Source organism: Neoarius graeffei, chromosome 28 (genome assembly GCF_027579695.1).
Source record: "Neoarius graeffei isolate fNeoGra1 chromosome 28, fNeoGra1.pri, whole genome shotgun sequence".
In the NCBI taxonomy this organism is placed as follows: Eukaryota; Metazoa; Chordata; class Actinopteri; order Siluriformes; family Ariidae; genus Neoarius; species Neoarius graeffei.
Window position 1 is genome coordinate 47,576,269 of NC_083596.1, and position 14,623 is coordinate 47,590,891.

Genomic DNA, 14,623 nt, shown 5'->3' on the forward strand with positions numbered 1-14,623 from the left:
TCAATCCATTACGTATCTGATCCGGTGCTGTGTAAACATTGAGGAACGAGGATACGCTGTGCTGAGCTCTAGCTGACGTCGTCATTGGACAACGTCACTGTGACATCCACCTTCCTGATTCGCTGGCGTTGGTCATGCCACGTTGGTCATGTGACGCGACTGCTGAAAAACGGCGCGGACTTTCACTTCCTGCTATTTGTCCTGAATCACTGCTCGTGCGCTTCACTCGCGCGCTCTGTGAGCTGCGCAGGGCCGGAGTGCGCACCCTCCAGAGGGCACTCGCTGTTCAGGGCGGAGTGATTTGGAGCGCAGGATGCCTGCGGAGCCGAGCGTATCCGTGTATTGGGGTTGCTGTGTGCACGCGAATCGTGTATTGGCGTTCCTGTGTGCACGCGAATCGTTTTAAAAACGTTAATCTGATGATCCGCTGATACGGTCTAATGTAAACACCACCTATGTGTCAGCCCTGTGATGACCTGGCAACTTGTCCAGGGTGTACCCCGCCTCTCGCCCATAGTCAACTGGGATAGACTCCAGCTTGCCTGGATAAGCAGTTACAGATAATGGATGGATAGGCCTGGAGATTTGGTATTTCAGTTTTAGTATTGCAGTGCTACATTACCTCATCATGGTGTCAAAGCAGTGTATCATCAAACCCTTAAAAATTCCCTTGAAATTTTCCTCCAATGAAGTGTTAAGGAGAATTTATACTTCTGGGTTTAATCAATGCCAGAGGGTATGGCATAGCTGCGTACCCTATGCTACTTCCTACACTGTAGCCGAATGTGCACCTCTCCAGAAATCTACCTATACATTGGACAAGTCGTACCAACACTGTACAGTAGATTCAACAGAGAAGTATAAATAGGCCTTTATGGTCCTATCCGACTCACCCAGTGTATTAGGAATCTCATTCTCACCCTGTCACATTCACAAAAATTATTCTGGGTTTGGTTCTGTGAAGCCCAATACAGTTATTTGGTATGCTTCTTTTAGCAGACTGTGAGATTCTGTGACCTCGAAAAGTTTCTGTTTAAGAGTCTCCAGCTCTCTGTGCTTCTCCTCCATCTGTCTGCTGAACTCTTCCTGCATCTTTGTTTTTGAAGCCAAAATGTTGCTCTCGAGTTCAGGCAAGATGATCTTCATTATGTTTCTCTCTGCCTCCATCCTGACTTCTCCTTCATACACCTCCCTAATCTTCTCCAGCTCCTGTTGGTGTCTTTCCTCCATCTCTCTCTTTTTCTGCTCTCTCATTTCTTTTAGCTTTTTTACCTTTTCTTCCATTATTGTCTTTTGTTCTACCACTTGTTTCAGCTCCTTCTCAAGTTCTTTCTTTTTCTCTCCATCCTTTTCTTCTAACGTCTTTCTCTCTAGTTTAGTTATTTGATCATTAAGTTGTCTAATGTTGTCTACATGTTCCTGAATCACTCCCTCTATCTTTCTCAGAGAATCCTGCACCTCCTTTTCTATTTTTTCCCTCACTTCCATCTCCTCTCTTTTCCTTTTCTCTTCTCTTTCCTTCAGGATCTTTGTCTCTATTTCTCTAATCTGAGATTCTGTCTCCAGGTAGATCTCACTACTGTAGATTTTCTCTCTGCATCCTTCTATCATCTGCTCTATTTTCTCCAGCAGCTCTAAGACCTGAGAACCATCTCCACTCTCCTTAATGTTGAGACAGTGAAACCTGTTCCCACATTTTTCTACAAGTCTCTGGACCTCCTGGTCTCCTGACTGGATAAACTCCTCAATGTTCTTCTTCTGAAGTTCATCAGTAACACTGAATATGATCATGGTGTTTCTCCAACATCTCTCTCTAAAAATCTCCTCCGTTTTCTCCAGCATCCCTCTCTCCTCTCCTGTAGGCTGCTTTACAGGTATGACCAGGAGGAAGGCGTGGGGTCCTGGAGCAGACAGATGGACACAGAGTCCCACATCTTCTCTCAGTTTCTCCAGAGAGAGTTCAGGAGAGAACCAGTCAGGAGTGTCCACCACAGTCACCTTCCTCCCAGCCACCTCTCTCTGTGTGCTCTCACTCTGCTGGGTGGATGGAGATGTAGCTGCAGCAGCCTGGTTTCTCTTCTCTATGCCCAGGATGGTGTTTCCTGCTGCACTCTTCTCAGACCCCGTCCTGCCCAGCAGTACCAGTCTCAGTTCTGGTACAGGAACCGACACTGGTGAATCTGGACTAGATGATTCTCCGCTCACTGAAAATGAACAAGAATGAATCATTTAATACAGAATCACTGACTGCATTATGGTAATATTACTGTTTCATGGAGTGTGGTGGTGGATCGATGATCTATTAATGATTAAATCTGGATAGCTTACATTTTCTATTCATTATACCTGTGTAGGTATATATGTGATGAGTTCCATCATTAAATACCTTTACAGTATATTTCATGCTCTTACACATGAATTATTAAGTGTATATGTACAATCTGGAATCACCTTTCACAAAGCATCTGGTTATTATTATTATTTTAATTACAAGTTACTCACTTGCTGGCAGTAAGCCATCCTTGCTGTTCCTTCTCCTGATGGCGGCTGATGATTCTGGATCTGTCTGTTCCTGCAGCTGCTTTGTTTTCTCCTCTAGAAGTCGGTCTTTCTCCTGAAGCTGTTTGTCTCTTTCCATCAGCTGTGTCTCTCTCTCAGTTAGAAGTCTCTCTTTCTCTTCAAACTGTTTGTTTTTTTCTGTTAACTCAGTTTTCTGTTGCTCCAGTACGATCATCTGCTCCTGTAGTTGTCTCTTCTTGTCCTGCAGCTCCTCTCCCAGTGTGTCCAGTTTATTTTTACTGGTTTCCAGCTCTTTATCTGTCTTCTTCAGCTGGGTTTCCTTCTCACTCAGCAGTTTGTTCATATTCTCCAGTTGTGTGTTTTTATCCTTAAACTGTTCTGCAGCATTCTGAAGTTTTTTATTTGCGTCTATTAACACTGCATCTCTCTCAGTAAGAGTCTTCTCATTAGCCTCTAAACATTCTTTGAAGACCTTCATCTGTTCATTTTTTTCATTTAATTCTTTTTTCATCTCCACAAATCTTCTCTCCATTTCCTCCACTTGGATTTGTGTGTCCTGTATCTGTGTGTCTTTCAGTTTCAGTTGTTGATTTCTCTCATGTAGAGCTCTTTCTCTCTCCTGTAGCTCTTTAGTCATCTTCTCTAGTTCTGTATTTCTCTCTTTGAGTAGTTCGTCTTTCTCGTCAGTGATTTTCTCTCTGCTTTTCAGTTCTGTATCTTTACTCTCGATCTGTCTTTGTCTCTCCTCTAGCTGTAGGTCTTTTTGTTCCAGTGATGTTGATGCTCCGTCCAGTTCTTTAAAAAAAAATGGGCAGAGAATGAGCTGACTAATTAACTTGGTCATAACTAGTGATTGGCTACAGAAGCAGTGAATCTTATGACTAAAGTCAAAATCATAATTATTTATTATGAAAATTAGTGAGAACTAGCGAGAATATTAAACTGCATTTAACAAAAAGATAAGTCTTTTTCTTTTACTGCCTACATGTCAACTTATACGGTTTCCCCGTATTTTGTACGGGAAAATGCAATTTTTTGGCTAATATGGCGTACACTGATTTTCATACGGGAAAATTACGTTTCGTATCATCTGAGATTTTTTCCGTTACTCCGAGAAAATTTTCTTAGCATCCCCCATTTATTTTTTCAAACACGCATGCCCAGTGAAACGTAACTATTTTCGATTTATGATTTTCTAGTTGCACGTGGTTTTCTCGGTCATTGATTTGTGGTTGAGCAGTCCTAACACGCATGCCCAATGAAACGGAACTATTTTCGATTTGTGGACCATTTTTTGGAGCTAGCGAAAAAATGTTTCCCGATTCAAAGACTGCACAGGTAAGCATTTTTTTTTTTAAGTTTTTACTGTTTGCATGTAGGAAAGCTTCCTCCATTATCATGATAGTTTAGGGAGGCAATACTGGGAGGCACCGTTTATACAACGGCAACTGTAGTTACCCAGCGATTTCGCTTCCCTAAACATTTTAATTGCTGATAGACATTTTATCCTCCTGAGAACCAACCCATAGACTTGTGTCCTCTGTAGTTGACATTTGTTTTACGTGCACACCCTCTTACTCTTTCAAGCTATTCGCTTGAATCCTGGTGTCTTGTAAAGAGGGCATCCTTTTTTTTCTTGAAAAAAATCTAAATTGTAAGTTGTTGGTTTTTTTTAACCCTACCTAGTAGGGAAATCACAACAAAAGAGAAATTAAGAGACACATTTTTTCTTGGTTCCCAGGAGGATATGTAGACACAGATGACCAACACTCGTTACTACAATCAGTCGTCAGTAAACTGGAAAAGTATTGAATGAAGAGTAATGGTGGTAATGACCGTTGGTAACCTGTCTCTTAGGTGGGGTTTACATTAGACCATATCAGCGGATCATCAGATTAACGTTTTTAAAACGATTAACATGCACACAGCAACACCAACACACGATTCGCCTGCACACAGCAACACCAATACACGGATACGCTCGGCTCTGCAGGCATCCTGCGCTCCAAATCACTCCGCCCTGAACAGCGAGTGCCCTCTGGAGGGTGCGCACTCCGGCCCTGCGCAGCTCACAGAGCGCGCGAGTGAAGTGCACGAGCAGTAATTCGGGACTGAGCCGCTGTGTGTGTGCTCTCAGTGCATATCGGGTATGCGCGTCACTTACCACTTGCAAGTGGAAGGATGGCAAGCCTAAAGACAATCATAACTACACAATGGGCAGTATTTGCATCAGTATTTGCAGTATTTTCATACTTTTATACTCTTTAATGAAAGGTGATACAAGGCGGAAGTCCGCGCCGTTTTTCAGCAGTCGCGTCACATGACCAACGCCAGCGAATCAGGAAGGTGGATGTCACAGTGACGTTGTCCAATGACGATGCCAGCTAGAGCTCAGCACAGCGTATCCGCGTATTCTCAATGTTTACACAGCACCGGAGCTGACACGATCTGGATTGAATACGTGGACGCTGGCGGATTCCCATTTCCCGGCGTTTCCAGGCGTTTTAATGTAAACGGACAGTGCATCCGCGAGGAAAACGAGACAGATACGGTCTAATGTAAACTTGGCCTTAATGTGCAGTAGGGGATGGAAGCAATTTAACACCATCTACATGTTTACCGTGCTCTGATTTTCTTTTATTGACCAGGAAAATAATCTGTACTTGCCAGTTATGTACGTAGACCTAACCTTTTATTCATTTGTTGTTCACCCAGGATTTTGCATGCAAACGAACGAAGACGACCATGGTCGTCAAAGGAAGTTTAGCCCCTTCTTATGCAAATCCTGTCGTCGAAAAAAATGCGCCAGCAGTCGTTTAGCATTATAATTGATGACAGAAACGGCACCAAGCACTTGGTCATTCTGGCACGGATTTTTGAAGACGTTTGTGTAAAAACCAGAATGCTGGATTTACCAGAACTTGCTTCTGGTAAAGCTTCAGTGATATTTGAAGCTGTTGACAGCTTCATGAGGTAAGAATTTATTCTTTAAATTGTAAAACGGTGTGCCAGTTTGCTGAATCTGTATACCTGTTTAACAATCTAGACTGGAAGTGTGTAGTAATATGTATAATATTATAAATAAATACCTTTAATTTTTTATAATTACAAAATGAGCACTAATGCATATTTTCAGTGAAAATGACATCCCCTGGGCCAACATGGTTGGGTTTGCAAGTGACAATTGCAACATCATGATTGGCAGGAAAGATTCTGTTTTGACCAGGTTCCAAACAAAAAGTCCCAAGATTTTTACAGTAGGTATGTTTCATGTGTCATAAGTTGATATATTTTATATATATATATATATATATATATATATATATATATATATATATATATATAAGTGCTGTCAAAAATGTCGCGTTATTACCACGTTAACTTGACTCAATTTTAACGGCGATAATTTTTTTATCGCGAGATTAACGCTCTGTGACATGATGCCACGCCCCGCACAGCCAGAGTCCTCTGCCCTCCCCCGAAGCGCCACGGTGCTCGGCTTAAGTTTTGTTTTCCCATCAGCGGCTCCAGCCCCACTTTGCAGTGGCTGTGACAAGACGTGTTATGCTCTGCAATAAAAAAAAAAAACATTGGTACAACCAGTGTTCGAACTATGCCGATATTTTCGGGGGGTCCCTTATTTTCCCTTGGGGGGGGGGGGGGGTGCTTGCGCTTGTCTCAGAGCGCGGATCTCCATCGCGCGCTCACTTCGGATATGCAAATGCTTCCTGTTACACACGATTGCTATGTCAATAAACATCATTTTGCCAATATTTTAGAGACCCCCCAACATTTCCCAAATCATGTTTTCAAGGGATCTCATGTCTGTTTCAGGGGATCTCGGATCCCCCGAGTACCCCCGTAGTTCGAACGGTGAGCAAGCCCATTCACTTTTTTATGCTGATAAGAGAATTACAATGGTTTTTCATGTGACAAAAATGTGCGATTAAATTGCAATTAATAGCGAGTTAACTATGACAGTCGCGACATTAATCGCGATTAAATATTTTAATCGCTTGACAGCACTAATATATATATATATATATATATATATATAATCTCATCTCATTATCTCTAGCCGCTTTATCCTTCTACAGGGTCGCAGGCAAGCTGGAGCCTATCCCAGCTGACTACGGGCGAAAGGCGGGGTACACCCTGGACAAGTCGCCAGGTCATCACAGGGCTGACACATAGACACAGACAACCATTCACACTCACATTCACACCTACGGTCAATTTAGAGTCACCAGTTAACCTAACCTGCATGTCTTTGGACTGTGGGGGAAACCGGAGCACCCGGAGGAAACCCACGCGGACACGGGGAGAACATGCAAACTCCGCACAGAAAGGCCCTCGCCGGCCCCGGCGAGGCACGGTGGTGTAGTGGTTAGCACTGTCACCTCACAGCAAGAAGGTCCTGGGTTCGAGCCCCGGGGCCGGCGAGGGCCTTTCTGTGCGGAGTTTGCATGTTCTCCCCGTGTCCGCGTGGGTTTCCTCCGGGTGCTCCGGTTTCCCCCACAGTCCAAAGACATGCAGGTTAGGTTAACTGGTGACTCTAAATTGACCGTAGGTGTGAATGTGAGTGTGAATGGTTGTCTGTGTCTATGTGTCAGCCCTGTGATGACCTGGCGACTTGTCCAGGGTGTACCCCGCCTTTCGCCCGTAGTCAGCTGGGATAGGCTCCAGCTTGCCTGCGACCCTGTAGAAGGATAAAGCGTCTAGAGATGATGAGATGAGATATATATATATAATATGCACCAACATTTTATCAGAATAGTACTCCAATACTGTACTTATTCTACTGTTATTTCTGTTTTAGCATTGGCTGCATTTGCCACTTGGCAAATCTTTGTGTGAAGGCCGGTGTGAAGGCGCTGCCATTTAAAGTAGATGACCTTCTGGTGGATGTGTTCTGCTTTTTCCACCACAGCTCAAAGCGCATTCAGGACTTCAAAGAATTTCAGCAGTTTACAGAGGTTAGCGAACAGACCTATCACTAAAACATAAGGAGTCTTTGAGATTCTCTTCTGGTAGTCTTCCAGCTTTTCCTCAATTAATTGTTCTACATTAAATTCTAGGTAGAGGAGCAGCAGGTCTTGAAGCACTGTCCTACCCATTGGCTGTCCCTAGAGAAAGTCTGCAACCGCCTGCTGAGCCAACTGCCGGCCTTGCGAAGCTACTTTACCAGTCATAAAGATGTTGAGAAACCGGGCAAAGTTAAGTCGATAAATGACAGGCTACAGGAACCCCTGACTGAGCTGATACTGTTGTTCCTGCAGTACATTATGCCAGTGCTCAATCAGTTTAACATCCTTTTTCAAGGGGAGGATTGCATGGTTGGCAGTCTCCTCCCCGAGATGGACAGGTTTCTACGGAAGTTTGCTGTGAAGTTCTTGGAGCTGAAGCATGTCAAGTCCTGCAGGAACCTTAGGGAATTTTGATGTGGGCAACCAGGAGCTGCAGCAGTCCAATGACAAGCTGGCAGTGGGGCCTGCAGTCAGATCTTGCCTGGTGGAGCTAGAGGAAGACCTGGATGCAAAAACTGTCCAGGTCTTCTTCTCCTTTGTCAGAGGATTTTATGAGGCTGCTGCCAGGAAGATGATGGATAAATTTCCATTTGACAATGAAGTGTTGGTCAATCTTGCAGTATTAGATCCATCTAAAAAGGATAACCTGGACTATAGTGGTGTTGTCAATTTAACTTCCTCTTTTGGCTTTTACTTAGACCTGGAACAGTTGAAAGAGGAGTGGGAGGACTTTCAGCTTATGCCAGATGATGTTGTGCCATGCAGGGCAAATGATGGCAAAAAAGTACCAATAGATGTATACTGGGGAAAGGTCTTCAATGTAAAAACTGCTCTGGGTGTTGCCAGGTTTCCAGTGCTGAAACAACTTTTTACTGCTTTGCTGTGCCTCCCACATAGCAATGCAGATAGTGAGAGGGCTTTTTCATTGGTTAGGAAAATTCATACGGAGTACAGAAAAAATATGGCTGCAGACGACTTCAGGAGAGGACACTCACAGCATCCCCCCGACCATCGATGGTGCTGCAGTGGAGAGGGTGAGCAGCACCAAATTCCTAGGGGTGCACATCGCTGAGGACCTCTCCTGGTCCAACAAGATCGCATCGCTGGCCAAGAAGGCTCAAACTCTCCTCTACTTCCTCCGCAAACTGAGGAGTGCACGAGTCCCACCCCCCATCATGTGCTCTTTCTACAGGGGCACCATTGAAAGTGTCCTCACTGGCTGCATCACTGCGTGGTACGGAGGCTGCAGTGCCTCCTGCTAGAAGACTCTGCAACACATAGTGAATATGGCCAGCAAGATCATTGGTACCCCTCAGCCCTCCCTTATGGACATCTATCACTCCTATCTCACCCACAGAGCCATCAGCATTGCTGGTGACACCTCCCACCCTTCACACTCACTCTTCAGCCTCCTGCCCTCAGGGAAAAGGTATCAGAGCCTCCGGGCCCACTCCACAAGACTGCTAAACAGCTTCATCCACCAGGCTGTCAGGTTGCTGAACTCTATCCACTACCTACCCCCTACCCCTGGTCTGTAACACATTCATTCACACAAGAAAACTACCTCATCCATTTGCACATCACACCACAAACATTAGCATTACTCATCCGTTTGCACATCACACCACAAACATTAGCATTACTGCTGTATCTGCTGCTACTGCTCATTTGCACTCATGTCATATACACCTCAAAAGCTGCTCTTCTAGCACCTTCTCCGTTATTGTACTGTATTGCATTATTGCTATTTTGTATATTGTTTTATTTTAGAGTGTATTTTTTATCCATATTATCTATATACAGTGGTGCTTGAAAGTTTGTGAACTCTTTAGAATTTTCTATATTTCTGCATAAATATGATCTAAAACATCATCAGATTTTCACACAAGTCCTAAAAGTAGATAAAGAGAACCCAGTTAAACAAATGAGACAAAAATATTATGCTTGGTCATTTATTTATTGAGGAAAATGATCCAAAATTACATATCTGTGAGTGGCAAAAGTATGTGAACCTCTAGGATTAACAGTTAATTTGAAGGTGAAATTAGAGTCAGGTGTTTTCAGTCAATTGGATGACAATCAGGTGTGAGTGGGCACCCTGTTTTATTTAAAGAACAGGGATCTATCAAAGTCTGATCTTCACAACACGTTTGTGGAAGTGTATCATGGCACGAACAAAGGAGATTTCTGAGGACCTCGGAAAAAGCGTTGTTGATGCTCATCAGGCTGGAAAAGGTTACAAAACCATCTCTAAAGAGTTTGGACTCCATCAATCCACAGTCAGACAGCTTGTGTACAAATGGAGGAAATTCAAGACCACTGTTACCCTCTCCAGGAGTGGTCGACCAACAAAGATCACTCCAAGAGCAAGGCGTGTAATAGTTGGCGAGGTCACAGAGGACCCCAGGGTAACTTCTAAGCAACTGAAGGCCTCTCTCGCATTGGCTAATGTTAATGTTCATGAGTCCACCATCAGGAGAACACTGAACAACAATGGTGTGCATGGCAGGGTTGCAAGGAGAAAGCCACTGCTCTCCAAAAAGAACATTGCTGCTCATCTGCAGTTTGCTAAAGATCATGTGGACAAGCCAGAAGGCTATTGGAAAAATGTTTTGTGGATGGATGAGACCAAAATAGAACTTTTTGGTTTAAATGAGAAGCGTTATGTTTGGAGAAAGGAAAACACCACATTCCAGCATAAGAACCTTATCCCATCTGTGAAACGTGGTGACAGTAGTGTCATGGTTTGGGCCTGTTTTGCTGCATCTGGGCCAAGACGGCTTGCAATCATTGATGGAATAATGAATTCTGAATTATACCAGTGAACTCTAAAGGAAAATGTCAGGACATCTGTCCATGAACTGAATCTCAAGAGAAGGTGGGTCATGCAGCAAGACAACGAGCCTAAGCACACAAGTCGTTCTACCAAAGAATGGTTAAAGAAGAATAAAGTGAATGTTTTGGAATGGCCAAGTCAAAGTCCTGACCTTAATCCAATCAAAATGTTGTGGAAGGACCTGAAGCGAGCAGTTCATGTGAGGAAACCTACCAACATCCCAGAGTTGAAGCTGTTCTGTACGGAGGAAAGGACTAAAATTCCTCCAAGCCAGTGTGCAGGACTGATCAACAGTTACCACAAGCGTTTAGTTGCAGTTATTGCTGCACAAGGGGGTCACACCAGATACTGAAAGCAAAGGTTCACATACTTTTGCCACTCACAGATATGTAATATTGGATCATTTTCCTCAATAAATAAATGACCAAGTATAATATTTTTGTCTCATTTGTTTAACTGGGTTCTCTTTATCTACTTTTAGGACTTGTGTGAAAATCTGATGATGTTTTAGGTCATATTTATGCAGAAATATAGAAAATTCTAAAGGGTTCACAAACTTTCAAGCACCACTGTATATAGTTTTTCTTAATTTTTTTATCTATATTATCTATATTTATATTTATTGGGGTTTTTTTTGTGTGTGTAACCTTTATCTGTTCTTTACAAGTAAGGTGAGAGAGAAACGTCATTTCAGTTCTCCTATATGTCTTGGATATATAGTGAATTGACAATAAAGAATCTTTGAATCTTTGACACATTAACTGCATATCCGCAAATTAAAATGAAGTGTGATGAGGAGCTACAACTGCTGCCCAAGGAGTGATTTGATAGCTAGTGCCAAATCTGCAATATCTTTGAACAACAAAGAACACTCCAAAAAGGAATAAGACTCAAATTCTTGTTATAAATTACTGGGAAGATTTTCAATTTAGGGCAGCACGGTGGTGTAGTGGTTAGCGCTGTCGCCTCACAGCAAGAAGGTCCGGGTTCGAGCCCCGTGGCCGGCGAGGGCCTTTCTGTGCGGAGTTTGCATGTTCTCCCCGTGTCCGCGTGGGTTTCCTCCGGGTGCTCCGGTTTCCCCCACAGTCCAAAGACATGCAGGTTAGGTTAACTGGTGACTCTAAATTGACCGTAGGTGTGAATGTGAGTGTGAATGGTTGTCTGTGTCTATGTGTCAGCCCTGTGATGACCTGGCGACTTGTCCAGGGTGTACCCCGCCTTTCGCCCGTAGTCAGCTGGGATAGGCTCCAGCTTGCCTGCGACCCTGTAGAAGGATAAAGCGGCTACAGATAATGAGATGAGATTTTCAATTTAACTTCATAATTTATTAATATTTTCACTTATCCTTGTTTAGATAATATACTTGATGTTGTTCAGTCATCTTTAGTTTACTTAATATTGATTTAACCTCCTAAGGCCCAAGCTGTTTTTTTACATGCATTTTTTATTTCTCTTTGCTATTTGGGCTTATTAGAACCTGATTAGAATAAAAACTAAGCATCATCTTTTGATACGATGTACTTTTAGAGAAAAAGTATGTCCACATATGTGGATTCTTGTTCCGAATTTCTAAAAAGTGCTGTCCACGCTTGTGACCGCTAAGCCCTAGGAGGTTAATATTAATACATTTTATTTGCAAAATTTACATCAATAATTCTGGTATTACTGATACAATGTATATTAAATAATTAAGTTTATAGCTCAGTCATTCTCTTTAGTAGATAATTGTTTACTTGACTGTACATATAGTCCTTTTTAATTCAGTTGTTTTCTCTGGGATCTAAAATTTCTTTTTATTCAGTACATGCTTATTTGATCCCTTTAACTTGATGCAGTGTGATAAATATGCCGATTACAATAGGAGTGTAGAATGTGGAATAAAACAATCAGTGCTTTGGATTATATATTGGAATTTTTTCTCGTGTATAAGGGCTCACGGGTGTATGGAAGGGAAAAGTACAGATTTTGTAAGGGCATGGGTAACTAAAGGTTGACATGCATGCTACTGTAAAGGTAGAAAACTTCAAATTCTTACTCATTTCACAACATTAGAATGTTTTTGGCCTCTTACAGATATTATTAGACATATGTAATGGACAATAAGTAAATTTGTAAATTCGTAAATTCAACTGCATGCTTAGTACTGAAATTGTGCACGTTTGTCACAAACTATTTGCCATGCATTTAAATTCATGCTTTCTCTATGGGGAGAAAATAATATCTTTCAGAGTGAATGTGACAAGCTGTTTATTTCTGACTACATGCTTACTGAATATCTCATTATTTGCATTTCCAGTGCAAAAAATGAATGTATGTTTACATTTATAGCTCCTTCCATACTCACCAGTCAGCAGAGCAGATATCTCCCTTTTCATTTTCTCATTTTCTGTCCATTTTCTGTCTCTCTGTATAAGTCAATAAAACAGCATGAAGGTTTTAAGCATGACACCATACTGTATTTTAAAAACCTGTAAACAAAACATATTGTTTTAAGGATTTCTTTCTGATGTTTGCAAGACAGTATGTCAATGACTCTTCATGATGATATGCTCATCCATCCAATTAAACTGTTACAGACAGTCCAGTGCCTACTATTTTTCATTGCATTTCATTGTATTATCACTATTTTTTTTATGCAGGTGATACCTTACATTAGTTACTTATACTTATATTGCTTTGATTAAAATGATAAGTAATGTCAGCTAGCTTGAAAATGGTAGACAGTCATTACTCAAAGCTCCAAAGCAATGGTAAAATAAATATACCTGCAAAAATTATACAACTATAATTTAGCATTTCACATATCAATTAATAATGCTGTACTTGTCACTTGGAGTTAGCCAACGTGCCATCTTAAGACCCAATCTCAACACCCCCCCACCCCTAGTCCTACCACTTGGCCCTACCCCTCTGTATTGCATGCTCCTGCGTAGAGTAGGGTGTCCCGTTTCTTTTAGGGATTGAGGGGTAGTGGTCATCTAGCCCACTAATCAGCACTCCAAACAGAATGTTTTTTGATGCAGACTCCAAATGGAGTGGTAGACAAATTCCCAGAATGCTTTGCGAACTAAGGTAGTGTAACATGCAACATGGCTACTGATATGAGGAATGAAGCCCATAAATGTAGTATATCTTAAGAAATAATCATGTAAAAATGTCTAAATACTTTGGAATATATCTTTGTTTAATGTAGATGCAAAGGAATATATAATTGGACCATTATAACAAGCACTTCAGAAAAATCATGATTCCCAATGTCAGTAGAACTTCGTGTAAACGACAATTTGTGAGTGGGAATACAGTTAGACCTATTTATTTCCATGTCCCATATATGAAGCTTGAAAAATAATCCAGCAGCAATTTTTTTGCACTTTCCTGCAGAATCTGATATCAGTGCAGTTGCACTTCAGGTATCTCACAGTGTGCATGCTCATGTGGATGTCACCGATATGGATTGACAAGAGATGAACCCACTGTCCACCCTGCTGTATCTACTGCACATGGTATCTATTACACTGGCTTCAAGGTCTTTACCGCCAAACTCTGGCTCCAATTTTCACAAGATGGCGACTCCCATTTCGACCCAAAAAAGGCTTCAAAACTGCACAACATTGCCCACTCACATATACAGTCACTGGTGTACATGTGCACAGCACATGCTCGCTGCTCCTGCTCTATCTGCCCACGCCATCCATCCTTGCATTCTGTATTAAACACACTATTTAAACTCTACAGACTGAGCTTTAAGAGGTGACTGATGATGAGCACAATTGTTTTTATTTTAACAATGATACTTCCCAGGCGGCACGGTGGTGTAGTGGTTAGTGCTGTCGCCTCATAGCAAGAAGGTCTGGGTTCGAGCCCCGTGGCCGGTGAGGGCCTTTCTGTGCGGAGTTTGCATGTTCTCCCCGTGTCCGTGTGGGTTTCCTCTGGGTGCTCCGGTTTCACCCACAGTCCAAAGACATGCAGGTTAGGTTAACTGGTGACTCTAAATTGAGTGTAGGTGTGAATGTGAGTGTGAATGGTTGTCTGTGTCTATGTGTCAGCCCTGTGATGACCTGGCGACTTGTCCAGGGTGTACCCCGCCTTTCGCCCATAGTCAGCTGGGATAGGCTCCAGCTTGCCTGCAACCCTGTAGAACAGGATAAAGCGGCTAGAGATAATGAGATGATACTTCCCCACACAGAGTCCTACCCCTAAACACTGTCAACCAGCGCAGCTCAACACCTGTGTTTCTACA

General features: G+C 42.4%; 1 protein-coding gene across 1 annotated transcript; it reads right to left on the minus strand.

Moving 5' to 3' along the window:
* Positions 1 to 461: 461 nt before the first annotated feature.
* Positions 462 to 12,785, minus strand: LOC132875550 (trichohyalin-like). Its single transcript, XM_060912410.1, has 3 exons — positions 12,728 to 12,785; positions 2,499 to 3,315; positions 462 to 2,200 (listed from the first exon to the last, which is right to left on the minus strand). The coding sequence occupies exons 1-3, from the start codon at positions 12,756 to 12,758 to the stop codon at positions 940 to 942; spliced, it is 2,109 nt and encodes a 702-aa protein (XP_060768393.1). The 5' UTR covers positions 12,759 to 12,785; the 3' UTR covers positions 462 to 939.
* Positions 12,786 to 14,623: the final 1,838 nt, after the last annotated feature.